Source organism: Aquarana catesbeiana, linkage group LG08, assembly GCF_042186555.1.
Source record: "Aquarana catesbeiana isolate 2022-GZ linkage group LG08, ASM4218655v1, whole genome shotgun sequence".
NCBI classification, from domain to species: Eukaryota; Metazoa; Chordata; class Amphibia; order Anura; family Ranidae; genus Aquarana; species Aquarana catesbeiana.
This window is the reverse complement of record NC_133331.1, coordinates 126105726-126123038: the sequence shown is the minus strand read 5'-3', so window position 1 is coordinate 126123038 and position 17313 is coordinate 126105726. Positions and strand designations below refer to the sequence as shown.

The window sequence follows — 17313 nt, the reverse complement described above, 5'->3', positions numbered from 1 at the left end:
GTACTAAAGTCAGATTAAATTGAATAACCTTAAAGAGGATAAAATACCTCTGAATGTACTAATTTGTGTATTATATTAAATTTCCGGTCCTTGTAGAATTAAGCCCGAGGGCCTGAATAAGGAGAAGGAGAGAGAAATTGAAAGTGGGAAAGAAGGGGGGTAGAAAGGAGAGAAAGGAGGGAAGGACCCTGGGGTGGGGGGAACGGAGGCTTGTTATAGGGAAAGGAGCGTTTGATCAAATCTTGATGGGCGATTGTAAGTCACCCAGGGTTGCCATATCCTGAGGAATTTATCATGAGTGTCCATCAATATGGCCGTAAGTTTCTCATTTACCATGATATCATTCACACTATTTTTAACTGCTTCAAAACTAAGGTTCGGGGTTTTCCAGGCCCTTGCTATGGTGAGTTTAGTTGCAGTGAAAATCTGTGCTGCTAACTGACGTTCAGGACGAAGAAGTTCTGCAATTGGTTTCCATAAAAGGGCCTCAAAAGGGTCCCGCTTTATGTTGGAATTAAAAAGATTATGTAATAATGCATATACTCTAACCCATAGTCTGCAGACCCTGGGACAGGTCCACCAAATATGCGCCATCGTGCCCTCCTGTGAGCACCCGCGAAAACAGAGGGGGGAGTAAGATGGGATGAAACTTGCTAATCTAGCCAGAGTATAATACCATCTATAGAAGACTTTATACGCGTTCTCTAAAAAAAGAACATTCTTGGAACATTTAGATAGCGCTGTAGTCATGCTATGCCAGTCCTCCGGATCTAATTGTTTCCCAAACTCAGCCTCCCATTGGAGATGATAGGGTCTCAATGGTATTGTCTTGGAATTATTTATAGCGGTATATATTAGAGAAATCAAACCCGAGGATTGGGGGCTTTCAAATGGTGTCATGACAAAGGGGGCAGAATGAGATATTGTAAGCTGTCGGAGAAAATGTCTAATTTGCAGGTAACTGTAATGCTCCCTAAGGGGGATATCGTGTGAAGAACGTAAGGCTGCGAAAGAGATAATCTTGGTTGGGGTGAAAAACGAATGGATATCTATGAAGCCATTATCGGACCACCACTTAAATTGCAGTGGATTATCACAACCTGGTTTAAATAAAGGGCAGTGGAGGATACGAAGTAGTGGGAGATGAGGAGAAATTAGGCCTGCTGAATACTTGACCGCATCCCACAATTTGAGGGAATGAGCTAAACAGGGACCTATTGTAGGGGTGCGATGTGCTTTAGGAAGCCAAGGAAGAGAAGCTAGAGGTGTTAGGTGTGCGTCGACCAAATCAATAGTGGCCCATAGGGGCATTTGTTGCTTTACATGAAGGTGAGATAGTGGGGCGATACCCGCTGCTATATAATATGCTTGCAAATTAGGAACTGAAAGGCCACCATTGACTCTGCGCGCGTAAAGCACTTGTCTCTTGATTCTGGGCCTCTTTTGGCCCCATATAAATTGCATAATTTTACGTTGGTGTATTCGAATGATATGGGGAGGCACTGGAACTGGCAAAACTCTAAAATAATAGAGCAATTTGGGGAGGTACGTCATTCGTACCGTCGCTATTCTGCCGAACCACGAAATCGGGATTGTGGACCAAGAGGCTAGCATAGCCTCCAGCTTTCGAAACAGTGGAGGAAAATTAGCTTGATATAATCCCGAGTATTTTGGGGTAAGTTTAATACCCAGATAGGGTAAAAAGGTTAACCACTGAAACGAAAATGCCGACTGCAGGGCTTCTAATAGACATCGCTTTAGATTTTGCCGGATTAACTGAAAGGCCCGAAAATTAGGCGAAGGAGTCTAAGAGAGAGAATAAATTGGGGAGGGAGATTCTGGGTTTAGTAATGGTTAATAAAATGTCATCCGCAAACAGGGACAATTTGTGCGCGTTGCCTGCTATTTCTACTCCTGAGATATCTGGATGAGAGCGTATGGCCTCCGCCAGGGGTTCAAGTGCTAGTATAAATAGAAGGGGGGAGAGTGGGCACCCCTGCCGTGTTCCCCTTTTAATAGGGAAAGTAGGCGATTCATATCCATAGTAACGCACTTTAGCCTGAGGGGAGTGATATATGGCTGAGACCCAGCCCAAAAAGGAGGTGCCAAAGCCGTAGTGTGTAAGGACCTGTGTCAAATAGGGCCAGGATAAGGTATCGAAAGCTTTATTAACATCTAAAGAAAGAAACATTGTACCCAAGGACCTTTCATGCACTATATGTTGGATTTGGAGGAGTCGTCGAATGGCATCACTTGCCTGTCTGCGGGGGACAAATCTCACCTGGTCTTTTTTTATTAGGCGCGGTAGGAAAGAATTCAAACGGTTGGCCAGAATTTTCGTCAATATCTTCATGTCAATATTGATTAAAGAGATTGGCTGAAAATTTGCCCAGGAGGAGTGATCTTTGTCTGGCTTAGGAATCATCACTATGTTGGCAGTTAGCAAGTCCGGCGTAAATGAATGACCTCCTTTGACCGAGTTATACATAGTCGCTAGGTGTGGGGCCAGGATCTCTGCAAATTTTTGATAATACAAAGCAGTGAAGCCATCCGGACCTGGTCCTTTGCCCACTTTCAGTTCCTTAATGCACTGGAGTATCTCAGAGACCTGTATATCTCGGTCCATTAGGGAGATATGGGGTTCCGATAGGGAAGGTAAAGATAACTTATCTAAAAAATCATTCAGGCCCTGTGTTGAAGAATGATTTAGGGGGGAGTAGAGTTTAGTAAGTCGGTAACGGAATTCTTCCAGAATCCGCTGAGGGTTACCCGTAAGGATATTATGACGGGTGCGCAGGCTTATGGGAGTAAATTTCGGGATAAAGGTTCGCAATCTGTTAGCCAACTGCGCATTAGGTTTGTTTGCCTTAGAATACCATTTCTGGTGGGCCCAACATAAGGTACGGTCCGCTTCATCTGTCAGACATAGATCCAAGTCTGTACGGGCTTTGTCTAAAGCTCTGCGGTTAGCAGAGGTGGGGGTTAGTTTAAAGGTCGTCGAGAAATCCTCTAAGATCTGTTCTAACTTGCGTCGTGCCTGAAATCTTTCTCTCTAACGCTGAGATGCTATTGGAATAACACGACCCCGGAGGACTGCTTTATAAGCCTCCCATATTGTTATTGGGGACGAGACCGAACCTTCATTAAGTCTAAAGTATTCCATAGAAGCTTCTTTGATTTCATTGAGGATCGGTTTGAATGATAAAAGTGAATCATTCATCACCCAGGGAGCTTGTTGTGGTTTGTTGAGTAGGGAACGACAAACAGTTAGAACTGGGTCGTGATCAGACCAAGGGACTGTTAGGATCGATACCGAATCTATTAAAGGAAGGTGTTTCCGTAACATAAACGTATGGTCAATTCTAGAGTGAGAATGGTGGGGATGAGAATAGTGGGTGTAGTCCCTGTCCATGGGATGAAACTCTCGCCATAGGTCTACTAGGTCCAAATTTTGTAGGGCCCGCCAGAATTTTTTCGCCGCAGGAGGGGGGCTTTGTGGTCCGCTGGGTACTTATCAAGGGCCGGATTAAGCGTCACATTCGAATCACCCGCCAACAGGAGGGTGCCTCTTTGGTGGACCTGTAACAAGGAACAAACATGAGACAGAAATGGGCCCGGATTTTCGTTCGTGGAGTAATAGGTCATAATGGTTACTTCGTTATCCTGAACAGAACCCTGTAAGAGAAGATATCTGCCATTAGGGTCAGCTATCTGTTTATTGCAGATAAATGGGACCGATTTTCGTAGAGCTATAAGAACCCCTCTCTGTTTAGTAGGACCATTAGCTAAATATACTTGGGGATAATTTGCTGCGAAATATTTGGGGCAGGAAGAAGAAGAAAAATGAGTTTCCTGTAAACAGGCTATATCTATCTTTTGTTGCTTGAGGTATTTAAAAACTTTAACTTTTTTTTGTGGGGAATTCATACCCTGAACATTCAGGGACAGCCAGTGAAGGGTCATTGGGACTGAGTTTTATAACGCTATGGACTACTCCATCCACACACCCCAGGTGCCAAGGGAAAGGGGAAAGGGAGGGGGAAAGAAAAGTGAGAGAAAAATGGTAAAAGCAAGGAAGAACATAAGGTATGAGAATACCGAGAAGAACTCTAATTAGAGAACGTAGTGAATACATTGACGTATCACGCCGTGGGCGGCAAGGCCCACAATGGGGTGGGGCCATAACCAAGACAAATATCTTAGCCATGTGCCATCCCATGGGGGGGAGCAGTGGTCCGTCGGAACCACCGGCCTATAATGAAGATTATTCAAACAGACTATGTAAAAATTGACATTTAAACAATACTTAGAGATAGCAACAAAACAAACAACGTTAAATGAGTTACAGTATGAAAACCTCAGTGCAATATTGGCAATTTGAGGGTGTGGATGCAGGGGTCTCCCCCCCGCCCCCCAAGGACGACAGCCACAAGACCGCCCCCCCCCCCCCCCCAGAAGACGGGGCGAGACCCCACACCCAAGACCCAAGTCAATACGCCAGCCCCTTCATTCCACTAAACAGGAGCAAGGGGATCCGGCGAGTGAACAAAACAAACACACAACCTAAATAACCATCAGTGGAGGCTTGTTCCCAGCCAAAAACCTTATACCCTTTACCCCCCACCCCACCAGGGCTTAAGAGTAATTTGTTTATGTCTGATGAACCCTCTTCTCCATGAGGGCCATCAGCAATGTAGACGTGGTTCGGGGGGCAAACTATTGTTGGAGACCCCTCAGGGAGACTCATGTGGGTTGGTCCATGCCCAAGACCGCCATCTCACAGGTGGGGCAGCCTACAGTAGGGCAACGATCCTCCCAACAATTCTACAGTCAGTTCAAGTGGGCAAAGGTACGGCAGGGGGACGTCCTCCAAAGGAAGCAATTGAAAACCTCCATTTAGGTTGGAAATTAGAAGTCAGTCAGTGACACACCGAACCAAACGGCCAAGAAAGATGAACTGCACATCATGAAGAAATGGAATTTTTCATCCATTATTAGCTTGATGGAATCTTTGGGCCTGCAGGTCACGCAGCGCCTGGGATCCAGATTGTGATCGTTGTGATGCTTGAGGAGGTTTACGAGGGGGCCTAGAGGGACCTGGTTGAGAGTTGGAAACCTGAGCATCAGGTTGAGACAGAGGAATGTCCAATTGCAGATCCTAGAGATGTTGCTTTAGGCCTGATGGGGAGGTGGCATGGAACTGACGACCTTGGTGGGAAAAAGAAAGTTTAAAGGGGAACCCCCATCTGTACTTGATCTGATTGGATTGTAGAACTTGGAGATAAGGCTTGAGACCTCGGCGCCTGGCAATAGTGACCGGCGAGAGGTCCGCAAATATTTGAAGGTGGTTGCCTTGAAAAGAGATATCCCTTTGTTCTCGGGCAGCTTGTAAGAGTTTCTCCTTGGTCCTATAGTAGTGGAATTTGATGATAACTTCCCGTGGGGGACCTTCGGAAGGTTTAGGGGCCAATGACCGATGAAAGCGGTCAAACTCTAGCCTTTCCACCGGGATCTCAGGGGCCAGTTCTTGAAAAAAAGCGGTGGCTGTTCCTTGTAGGTCCGTGATCGTTTCAGGGAGTCCGCGGATACGAAGGTTATCCTTGCGGGCCCTGTTTTCCGCGTCCTCTAGCTTATCTCTGAGAGCGTCCAATTCTGCGGACATTTTGTCCACCTCCTCCTCATGGACCTCCAACACGGTAGTAGCCAAGTCCATGCGGTGTTCCAATTGGTTGGCGCGGTGGCCGATCTCTTTAAGGCTTCGGACCAAGTCCGAGGAAAGCTTTCGGGAGGCAGCCGTTATCTCATCTCTTACAATGCTACGGAATTTGGCTAGCAAAGCATCAGGGTCAGCAGGATGGGGACTCATGCGATCTGTGGGGAACAGATGAAGGCTTTCAGCCGGAGAACCATGTCCCAAATCCGAAAGTTGTGTATCGTCATCAGGTTCTGGAGGCTCGGGCGCCATTTTAGATCTGCCTTTGCCTGGATAACCTCTGAAATTCTTGGTCCCTAGTAGGGACTTTTCAATCCAGAGAGTACTGAAAGTCAGTCCTCTCTAGCCAGATGTCCCTGGAACACCTTGCCCTGCATGGGTGAGAACCCCTAAGTACTCAACAATGTCTTCAAAAGGGTCCCCCATTACTCAAATACTGGGGGAATATACCTGCTGTCCAGGACACATTCCCTGTGTCCTGTACAAAAGGGACGTGCAGTCAGGGGAGGCAGGTGAGGCAGAGCCTCACCTGCCATGAACATAAAGAAAAAAAACAAAAAACAATTGGCTTTGAGGGTCGTAGCCCGGCGACCTGGGGTCACAGAGACCCCAAATTTGGAAGGTAGGTAGCTGAAGTCCTACCCCACTACTGGTCAAAATAGAGTGGCTCCTATCATCTATGGTTTCGGAGATATGGGGCTCCTTGCGTAGCCTGTCCTAAGCTACATACAGAGTGGCCAGTTTAAATACAGGCTTGCACACTCTGTTTGCAGCGGACTGAGAGGATGAACTCACAGTGCCTCTCAGCTCTTGTTAGAGGCACTGAGCTCAATGGATAGCTTGGAGTCTTGGACCAATGGGAAAATACTATTGGCTCAAGCTGTCCAATAAAAATGCTGCAGTGGAGGAACGCCTCTCACTGCAGTGTCTAAGATGGGGGCATGTGTCTAAAAGACACATGCTCCCTTCAAGCCCAGCCCTGTTAACTAGAAGGAAATACATGGGTTTATGGGTATAAGGTTTACCCACAATCCCATGTTTTTCTCACACAGTTAAGGGGGAAAATGAGAATCTGCTGCTGATGAAAAGGTTTAAGCTAAATCATATATTATGCTATATGTTATAAGATAATAATATATTATTTATCTATTTACTGTGAAATTGCTGGTTTGAAGTTATAACTTTGAAGTTATAACTTCAAACTTCAGTAATTTGTCCGTTAAGCCACCTGCTTGAGTACAGTTTTAGAAAATATAGTAAATTACCTTAATAATATATAAGAATTATTTGTATATTACAATTATTTGTATATTACTTATGGTAAATAACCCTTGCCACCCAGGCCAATTCTGACACTTCTCTCCTACATGTAAAAATCATCATCATCATATATATATAGTTTTAGCAGATACCCTAGGGAATAAAATGGCAGTCATTGCAACTTTTTATTTGCGCAGCAATTTTTCTTTGGGGGGGGGGGGGGACTGTTGCATAAATACAAAAAATAACTAAAACAATAAAAATAAAATTAGCCTGATTTTTATTTTTTTTTTGTATACTATGAAAGATGATGTTACACAGAGTAAATAGATACCTAACATGTCATGCTTTAAAATTGCGCACACTTGTGGAATGGCGCCAAACTTCAGTACTTAAAAATCTCCATAGGCGACGCTTCAAAAATGTTTTACAGGTTACATGTTTAGAGTTGCAGAGGAGGTCTAGTGCTAGAATTATTGCTCTCACTCTAATGCCCCGTACACACGGTCGGATTTTCCGATGGAAAATGTCCGATTGGAGCGTGTTGTCGGAAATTCCGACCGTGTGTGGGCTCCATCGGACATTTTCCATCGGATTTTCCATCACACAAAGTTTGAGAGCAGGCTATAAAATTTTCCGACAACAAAATCCGATCGCGTCAATTGTGCCACGGATGCTCAGAAGAAATTCCGAGACGGAACAGCTCGGTCTGGTAAAAATAGCATTCGGCATGGGTACAGCACTTTCGTCACGCTGCAATGTCAAAAATAGTTTAATGCAGAGCACTCTCTTCTTCTTTATAATGTGAGAAGAATGAAGTAGTTTTGCTGCTCATATTCACACAGAGTTCTCTCAAACTTCTTTCTTTATTATTTATCGTAATTCCCTCAATATATTTACATTTGTCACATCTGACCAAATTTTTTTGGGGTTGTTTTTAAATATTTTATGTTTTTTTTAAGGCTGTTTTTTTTTTTTTTTTTTTTTGGTGTTTGTCTTTTTTTCAAGGCTGTGTTTTTATTGTTTTTTTTTTTTTTTGTGTTTTACTCCATAATATTTTTGTGTGTGTTTTGTGTGTCAAGCTACCACAACACCATTGATATCTTGTATTATTTCATCTCAAGGAGATGGTGTTGGTGTCTCTTGTTAATTTCACATTGTATTTTTGAAATGTACCTGCCTCCTCACAAACAAACTGTCCTTTTTGAAGGAAAACACACATAGGCAAGTATAATTCCGTTATTAAGGGCTCAGAACCAAACAAAGAGGGAGGCAACGCTGGATAAACAGTTGAAATTGGCGAAGCCTTTGACCCCCAGGGCAGACATCAATTCTTTACCAGCAAAGTTGGTGGCCTGAGGAGTCCTTATCTAAGGGAGTGCTGGTACAGAAGTCCCCGAGGTCCTGAAAGCAGCAGATAACAGGCTGTGGTACTACAAGAGGCTGCATCTTTTGCCAGACCAGACTGAACCCAAGCCATCACTCTCTGGTCTTCCTTAGACGCTTCCTTCCACGCTGTGGCTCTGGTGTGGGAGATGTGCTAGGAGGAGGAGGAGGACCTGGAGGAGGAGGAGGACCATGTGTGAGGTCACAAATGTGGGTTGCACATGTTATTTGGCCCCTCAACCCCTTATTGAGAGCTTCCAAAATTAGGAACTCACACAGGAGTCGTTGGCCCTCCTCCATCTGCATCATTTTGCAGGCAGTTATGCCAGCAAAGTCCTCTTCCACACTGTGGGGGGTTCTCAGGGCCTCTGTAGCCTTCCAAAAGAAGCCTATGGCAGCCTCCTCCAGGGTACTCCTCTTCCTGGCACTTTGTCTTTGAAGGTGTAGGGGAGGGACCTGCATATCAGGCAGCCTGCTCGGCCCGGCCACCTCCTGGCTGAGACTTCCCTGTGTATGAAAAAGGGACATGATTTTAGTTTTTGCATCATCAATCAAAATCATAAATTAGTACTCCAGACTAACATCTATTTAACATCATTGATTGGACAAGCAGAAATATTGAGAGGAATGCTATACCTGGCTCAATCTGGGCTCCTCCACATGTTGCTGCCTGGAAGGCCCAGGTTGGACGTCAGAAGCCTCAGCTGGGGAGGAAGGAAGCGTGGAAGGAAGAGTGGAGAGTGCTGGCCTGGGTTCAGTCTGACCTGCCAGAAAATGCAGCCTGCCATAGTACCACAGCCTGGGGACATAAATGTCATCTGCAGGTCCTGATCTCTGGGAATCCTGGACCTTCTTGTGCTCCCTTAGATAATTGCTCCTCAGGCCACCAATTAGAACCTTCAAATAGGTGATGTCTGCTGTGGGGATCACCGTCTTCACAAATGCCAACAAATTATCCAGCGCTGCCTTCCTCTTTGTTTGGTTCTTATAATGTGGGTGGTTTATCTGCCACAGACAAGGCAGCTCCCTGAACATATCAATGAATATGGCCATAAATTCATCCTCTCTAAAGATATCCATTTTCACTGCAAGACACAACACAAGACAAACCCTAATGTCAGCCTAAAGTCTACTAAACTTGTGCAAATACAGGCCTCAATCTAGAAGCAGTATAGGCCCAATGTTAAATCTTACCTTCGCAATCACGATCGGCGCCTCCGTTACTCCTTCCTCCGCTCACAGATCGTACGTACTACGCACGTGTTACGCTTTATAGACACTGCGCATGCGTGAAACTCCGCCCGCCCCTGACGTTCTTCCTAGTCTATTCCCCACCCCTTCTCGTTCGGCGTAGAGGGGAAGAGCACATGGCGGAAACACAGCAGGTGTCTGATAATTACACCAACGAGGAGGAGGAAAGTCCGGAGCCTGAAACGTCCAGATCCAGAAAGAGAAGATATAAGGCATCAAATATGTCCTTTGGAGAGATTTTAGAGATGGTCGACATCCTGAAGAGGGCCGACTATGATGGAAAGTATGGACCTTACCCCAACCCCAATGTCCGAAAGGCCAAGATCATGGCAAAAGTGGTCAAGAGTCTGCACCGGAATTTCGGGGTACGTCGATCGAAAGATCAGCTCAGGAAGTGGTGGTCGGACCTCAAATTAAGAGAACACGAGCAGTACAGAAAGATCGGGAGAATGCTGCAAAAAAGTAAGTAGTTGTGCTGTGTTCCTATTCTTTATGTTTATTACGTTCGTGCTCCATGTGCTTTTCTTAATAACTGTTATCCAGTTTAAAATGGCAACTTTCATGGTCATGGGCACATTATTCGTTCGTATCAAACATAGTTCGTTTGGCCATATGCAATTGCCATAATTTTTTGGGGCCTACTTGTGTGCAAAGAATTGGGTGGTGTAGATGTGTTTTGTTACTAGAATGAAATGCCAACTAGATTCTGTGTAAGGAGAGGACACTCAGCGGCAGTTTTCACATCTGGACGCTGGAGCCCTAGTGTGGGACACCAGCACACCCTTTTTATTAGGGGGCCCACACAGGTGCTCCAGTGTATACTATAGGGGGGTCTCCATCTGTGAAGCTTGTACAAGACAGGTAAAGTATTGAAGCTTGACAAAGGACAATAAAAATGCTACATCTTGGAACTCTGCAAAAATAGACAATTGTACCCCACTTCCAAGCATATTTCATATTTATAGTTCTGACATTAAATATCTGTGTGCTAAGTAGACCTATTTTTTTTTTTTTTACATAGGGGATAAAAGACTCGGAGGACACCCCTCATCCGAGGAGACCACAGACCCCCCACCTCTGGAAGAAGGTGAAATCACCCAAAGACAAGTAGAGCAGGAGGAGGAAGACGTGGTGGAAATAGTCACCACAACAGGTGAGTGTCTGCGACCACAGGCTCAGGTAAGAGATGGATGCCGGCATATTTATAATACATGGTGTTTTTTTTGTTTTCTCTCTTTTTAGGTGATCGTGATGTTGTGGATCCTGATCCTTTCACCTCTGAAAGTGCCCAGATCCTGATTGGGGAGATCATGGGGTGTAATGTTGCATTGGAAAACATCAAGAAAACATCAATGATGTTCTTCAAAAAAATAAGAACATCATTGATGTTTTAGGGTGAGTTTAAAAGCCCTCCCAATCCCTTTGTTTTTTGGTGTGCTAGACTTTTTGAAGATTAAAAAAAAAATATTAGAAAAGCCAAATTTTGAAGATGCACACAGTGTGTCAACATGTGCTATCTGCCATCACGGGAGATCAATGGACGTGTTTTGGGGGTGCAACCCCTTCCTCAATAATAAAGTAGCTGTGAGGAAGGGGTTGCACCCCCAAAACACGTCCCTTGATCCCCCGTGATGGCAGCTAGCACATGTTGACATTCTTAAATTTGTGTGCATCTTCAAAATTTGGCTTTTCCTGGGGTGACTTCACCCCATCTGAACGCAATATCAAACTCAGTTTGTAAATACTCATGTCTGATTTTGCCTTCAAGTTCTACAAAATGTGAACTTTGTAAGTTCAAGATTTGTGTCTTTCTGGTTGGTTTTAAACATGCCTGTTTTATCTTAAATGGACATTTCTAATTTTTCTAATGTGACCCCAAAAATTGTTATATAACAAACATGTTGGTTTGTTTTAAAAACCTTTTCTAAATGCACATGTGATTGTGCAGGTATTAAAAAGATTGTTAATCAAGATTGTGTGGATTATTGTCTCAACGCTACTAAACTTTTGTTGTGCTGTAATGGGTGTTTTCGGTGACAATGGGTGTAATTTCATAAGGGCAAATACACTTTGCACTACAAGTGCAGTTTCAGTGCAGTTTCAAGTGCACTTGTAGTGCAAAGTGTCTTTGCCTTTAGGAAATAACACCCAACAGTGCTTTGTAAGGTTACACAATCACGCCAATTTCAGGACTCACCACATGTCTCTCAGGGTCAGCTAAAACAAACACAAGCAGGAAATGTCACCAAACCTTGGTTTTTTTTTTTGTTTTTTTTATTTAAAAAATGTTTTAGACATTGTCTGGCATATTGATGGCCCCCCTACCCACAAAGAATTCAAGGTATCTTAGCCGGACATCACGGGCACTCAGGGAGGGCAAGCCAGGACGGCCACTTTCAAGCGCCGTCATGTTGGTTCATTAGGAATTCCGGCCTCAGGCCCAACTGAGCCAGCATAGTTGGCAGAATGTTTCCGTAAAAAGTTGTGTACAACACAGCACACCAGGATTATATGATTCAGTTTGTACTCCGCCATGTGTATGGGTGTAAGAAATAGGCGGAACCGGCTGGCCATGATTCCAAACGTGTTCTCCACCACTCTTCTGGCTCTAGCCAGCCGGTAATTAAAAACCCTCTGGTCCGGGGTGAGGGTCCTCATCGGGAATGGCTGCATAAGATGGTCCCCCAGCGCAAATGCTTAATCCGCAACGAAGACTAATGGGGGTCCTTCCACATTGTCTTCTGGAGGTGGCAAGTCCAAACTGCCATTCTGGAGACGCCTGTAAAACTCTGTCTGGGCGATGTCTCCACCATCGGACATCCGGCCATTCTTCCCCACGTCCACATACAGGAACTCATAGGTAGCCGACACCACCGCCAACATCACAATACTATTGAACCCCTTGTAGTTGTAATAGTATGACCCCGAGTTGGGTGGTGGGACCATGTGGACGTGTTTCCCATCAATTGCCCCTCCGCAGTTAGGAAAGTCCCACCGCTGGGCAAAGTGGGAGGCCACAGTCTGCCATTCCTGTGACGTGGAAGGAAACTGTGGAGTCAAAACAAAATAAAAAATTTGTCATTTTGCACATAAACATGGAAAGCAGATTAGGCACAAACATTCTTGCCCAACATCAAGCTAACATTTTTAAGAGGGAATTTTTTAAGATCAAAGTATAAAGTACACCTATCAGATCCCCCCCCCCCCCCTCCTGGGCCATTTCTAACATTATAGGGGGGAAGAACTCTGGGACAGGTAACCCTCTCCACTTCATTGAGATATGAATGCCTAAATAAATGCCTAAATAATGGGTATTACTTTGAACAGCCCCTCCTTAGTTACACTATTGGCAGAGTACTGGACAGGTAAGAAGTGTCATAATACAAAGATATAAATACACATTGTACACATTTTGGCACATCTGGACATTGTGCTATTACCTATCAAGATAATAATAGTATAGAGAAATTTGAAACAGTACAATTTGAAAGTATACAGGCAGGCCCTTGCACTACATGCTTTGGGGAATTTATCCATAAATCTGAGCACAAAAGAGGTGGGTATAGTGTGTATGGGTTTGGCAAAGTCAGCAGATAGATGATTGAGGATAGATAGAGAATTGGTATCAGCTGACTTAGCAGTTGGGGGGAGGGAGGGTTCCAAATGATTTGGGGACCCCCCAAAAAAGCCTCTGGCACTCTGCCTGAATTTAAAGCACAAATCACATTTCTAAACATTTTAAGGGGTGTTTGGGGTAAAGCACTACTATGGAGCTGATAAAATACATTAAGTGACTACATGAGGTGAATATAGGGGCAGGAGAGCACGCTGGGGAGGTAAGTGAAGGCAAATATGCATAAAGGACAAAAAAAAATTAGAATGCATGAGGACAAAGGGGACATTCACAGCATATTACAATCATGGTAATTAGGGAATGAGGAAAGAAATACAATAAATTAGCAAACATTAAATACAATAAAATGTGATATTAAAGGATAAAAATCTTACCTTAATATACTCCTTCTGCAGGACCTGGATGATGGCAGAACAGGTCTCTGGGATAATGATCCCCAGAGCCTGGGAGGAGATGCCTGTCGAGAACTTCAAGTTCTGCAGGCTTCTCCCCGTCGCCAAGTACCGCAGGGTGGCGATGAGCCTCTGCTCCGGAGTGATGGCTTGCCTCATGCAGGTATCCTGCCTGCTGATATAGGGGGTCAGCAAAGCCAACAAACGGTGAAATACGGGGTCCGTCATCTGGAGAAAGTTCCTGAAATCATCAGGATTATTCTCACGGAGCAAAGGCATATGACAGAACTGGTCACGCTGAAGCAACCAATTCTTGGTCCATGAACTCCTCCCCACCCTGTTTATGGACTGGACTTGTGTCAAGGTCAGGACCCCAACACCAAGCCCCCGCACAGCACGAACTCTACGAGGAGTACGTATACGCAACATGGCTAGAAACCGGTCGGCTGCTCAGAACAAAGTAACAGAATGCATTGAAGAACAGCAAGGCCTGTGAAGAGCGACCTGAAAAACAGCAACAAGCGGACAAGAACGCAATGAATAATCAAATACGAACTCACTGCATGCACTGAAGAGCAGATACAAACCCACAAGCACAAACTGAACAGCAGAAAACGATCTGAAAACCACGAGTCTGAAAAAGCGCGAATCGTCTCTCACAAAACTTTTACTAACACGAGATTAGCAAAAGGAGCCCAAAGGGTGCCGCGCTTGGTTCTGAAATGGCCTTTTATAGTCTCGTCGTACGTGGTGTACGTGACTGCATTCTTGGCGATCAGAAATTCCGACAACTTTGTGCGAGCGTGTGTACGCAAAACAAGTTTGAGCCAACATCCGTCGGAAAAAATCCTAGGATTTTGTTGTCGGAATGTCCGATCAATGTCCGACCATGTGTACGGGGCATAACGATCACGGCGTATGTAACCTGTGTGTATCTGGCTCTGATACTAGCCAGTGCCTGACCAGCCACTGACCTCACCGCAGGTCCTACTGTACAATATACTAAACGTCTGCTTTAAAGCTGAAGCAACGAATAAAAAAAGAAAATAAATAAACCTGTGACAACAAATCAGATGGTTTCAATCATTTTCAAATTCAAAATATGATAGCTGTACTGTAATTATTTTTTTATACTGGATATTCTATAAAGGCATTTTGTATTGTTATAAATGTATTAACTTCTATGTAAACTGTATAGGATGAGATGTTAGGCTGGTCAGATCTTTAATCACAGATGGCGCTCTCTTTTTCTGTAGAGTGGAAACACTGCCCTTCACTATGCCTGCAAAATGAAGACCCAAGCCACAATACCAATACTGCTTGAAGCTAATGCTAATCCCTACATTAAAAATAAGGTGAGTATCACTAAAGAGTTGGTTGCTTTAGGCCTATAAAAGCACAGTGCTGGTTTCATATTTAAGAGAATGTTAAGAGGTTATAAATACATTAGTAACCTTGGTAATTGTAAAGATTATCATCAGCAGATTGTCCATTATTCTGACTCCCCCCCCACTTGAAAATTGTAGTGAAATGGTTAAACATGCTGGTAACATCAAAGGACTATATCACTATATATAATATACTATACTTGTACTCCTTATTTAGTATTTTTAAACTGGAACTTGTCTGAAAATGTCCATTATGTATAAGCCCCCACCCCCATACAAAAACATGAAGTGACCCCTAAAAGAAAAAAAGCGACAGCGTATGGTCGAAGAAGCTGGGATCTAAGATAAGTACTTTTTTCTTTTAAAGTGCCACTAAACAATATCCGTATTCTCCAAAAAATAATCTGCTATTTAGTGACCCTGTAATCTATTTTTCATGAAATTTGGTTCTTACTGTGTTCCCCCCCCCCCTCCTATGCCGCGTACACACAAGCAGATTTTCCTTCGGAAAAAACTTGAATGGTTTTTCTGACGGAATTCCGCTCAAGCTTGCCTTGCATACACATGGTCACACAAGTTCTCTGATTTTTCGACCATCAAGAACGCGGTGACGTATAACACTACGACGAGCCGAGAAAATGAAGTTCAATGCTTCCAAGCATGCGTCAAATTGTTTCCGAGCATGCGTAGTAATTTTGCGCATCGGAATTTGTACAGACGATCGCATTTTCGGATAGGAACTTTTTCCGACCGAAAAATTGAGAACCTGCTCTCAATCTTTTGCTGGCAGGAATTCCGCCAGCAAAAGTCCGATGGAGCATTTTCTGACCAAAAGCTCTCATCGGTCTTTTGCTGCCCGAATTTCTGAACGCGTGTACGCAGCATGAATTGCCTCTGTGAGTTCCCGATTTGAAGAAGGCTGAGAGCTATAGAAATACTGTTTGAGTTAAGAATACTTGAACAGATTTTTTTTTTTTAACCAGCGTTTAGTGTCACTTTAATGCGTTTTTTTCTAGATGTCACTTTGTGTTTTTGCATGTGGCATTGGGGGACTTGTAAATAGCACAATCTTGTACTTTCATGCAAGGTCCTCTTTAATGTTTTTGATAGTATTCAAGATTTCACTGTCATGTAAAAACACATGGGGGTTTGAATCACTAAAGGCAAATAGGCTGTTCACTTTGCAAGGCAATTTTAGTAGATACAGTAAAGCTCTGCTGACTTCCTTAAACTAGTTGTGGAAGCAAGTTAGACTTACCGGTAACTTGTTTTCCGATAGGCTTTCAGGGCAGCACCCGAGAGATCATGGCTCCTCCTCCCACAGGAAACACCTCCTCAATTAAGTCTTTAATTGGAGTCCTCTACGTTGCCTCGTCAGTTGTTTGTAGAGAACTCCAGCCCCAGCTGCAACACATAAGCGACAGTTATATCATAGTATTACAGCAAAAAAAAAAGGGTGGGTTACTGCTGTCCTGAAAGCCTATTGGAAAACAAGTTACCGGTAAGTCTAACTTGCATTTTACCAAAACGTCTTTCAGGACAGCACCCGAGAAGATAATCAAGACTTACTCCATTTAGGGTGGGACAACAGCCTGTAAGACTTTTCTTCCAAAAGCCTGGTCCCCAGCCGTCACGAGGTCTAATCTATAATGACGGGCAAAGGTTGTCAGACTTGTCCAAGTAGCTGCCTTATAGATTTGTTCGGGGGTGGTGCCAGCTTTTTCTGCCCAACTCCCCGCCAAAGCTCTTGTAGAATGAGCCCGGACATTCACTGGACTCTCTTGACCTGTAAAGGAATAGGCTTCTGAGATAGCCATTCTCAACCATCTGGCAATGGTTCCTCTGGAAGCTAGTCTTCCTTTTTTATTACCGGAAAATAAAACAAATAGAGCATCTGAACATCTAAAGTCTTTAGTGTTTTCCAAGTAACTCAAGACTGCTCTTTTAACATCCAGGGTATGGAATTCTTCTTCCTTCTTACCCGATGGATTAGAACAAAAGGTAGGAAGTATTATCTCCTGAGTTCGATTCTGGACCGCTTCGGTAAAAAATTAGGATCCGTCTTCAGAACAACTCGGTCTGAAAAAATGGAAAAGAATGGCTCCCTGATTGATAAGGCTTGCAGCTCACTGACTCTTCGAGCTGTTGTAACAGCCACTAAAAAAAACTGTTTTCAAAGTAACTAATTTCAGGGAGGCTAAATTAATGGGTTCAAAAGGTTCCCTGGTCAGGGCCTGTAGAACAACTGATAAGTCCCATGCTGGACAGCTTTTGATCACCACTGGTCTA

General features: G+C 44.0%; 1 protein-coding gene across 1 annotated transcript in view; it reads left to right on the top strand.

The window, feature by feature from the left end:
- ANKRD22 (ankyrin repeat domain 22) overlaps positions 1–17313 on the top strand; it is a 74613-nt gene that overhangs the window by 46955 nt on the left and 10345 nt on the right. Inside the window, exon 5 of the mRNA XM_073596358.1 lies at positions 14893–14991. Within this exon, the coding sequence (XP_073452459.1) occupies positions 14893–14991 (99 nt within the window). The remainder of the gene's footprint in view (positions 1–14892; positions 14992–17313) is intronic.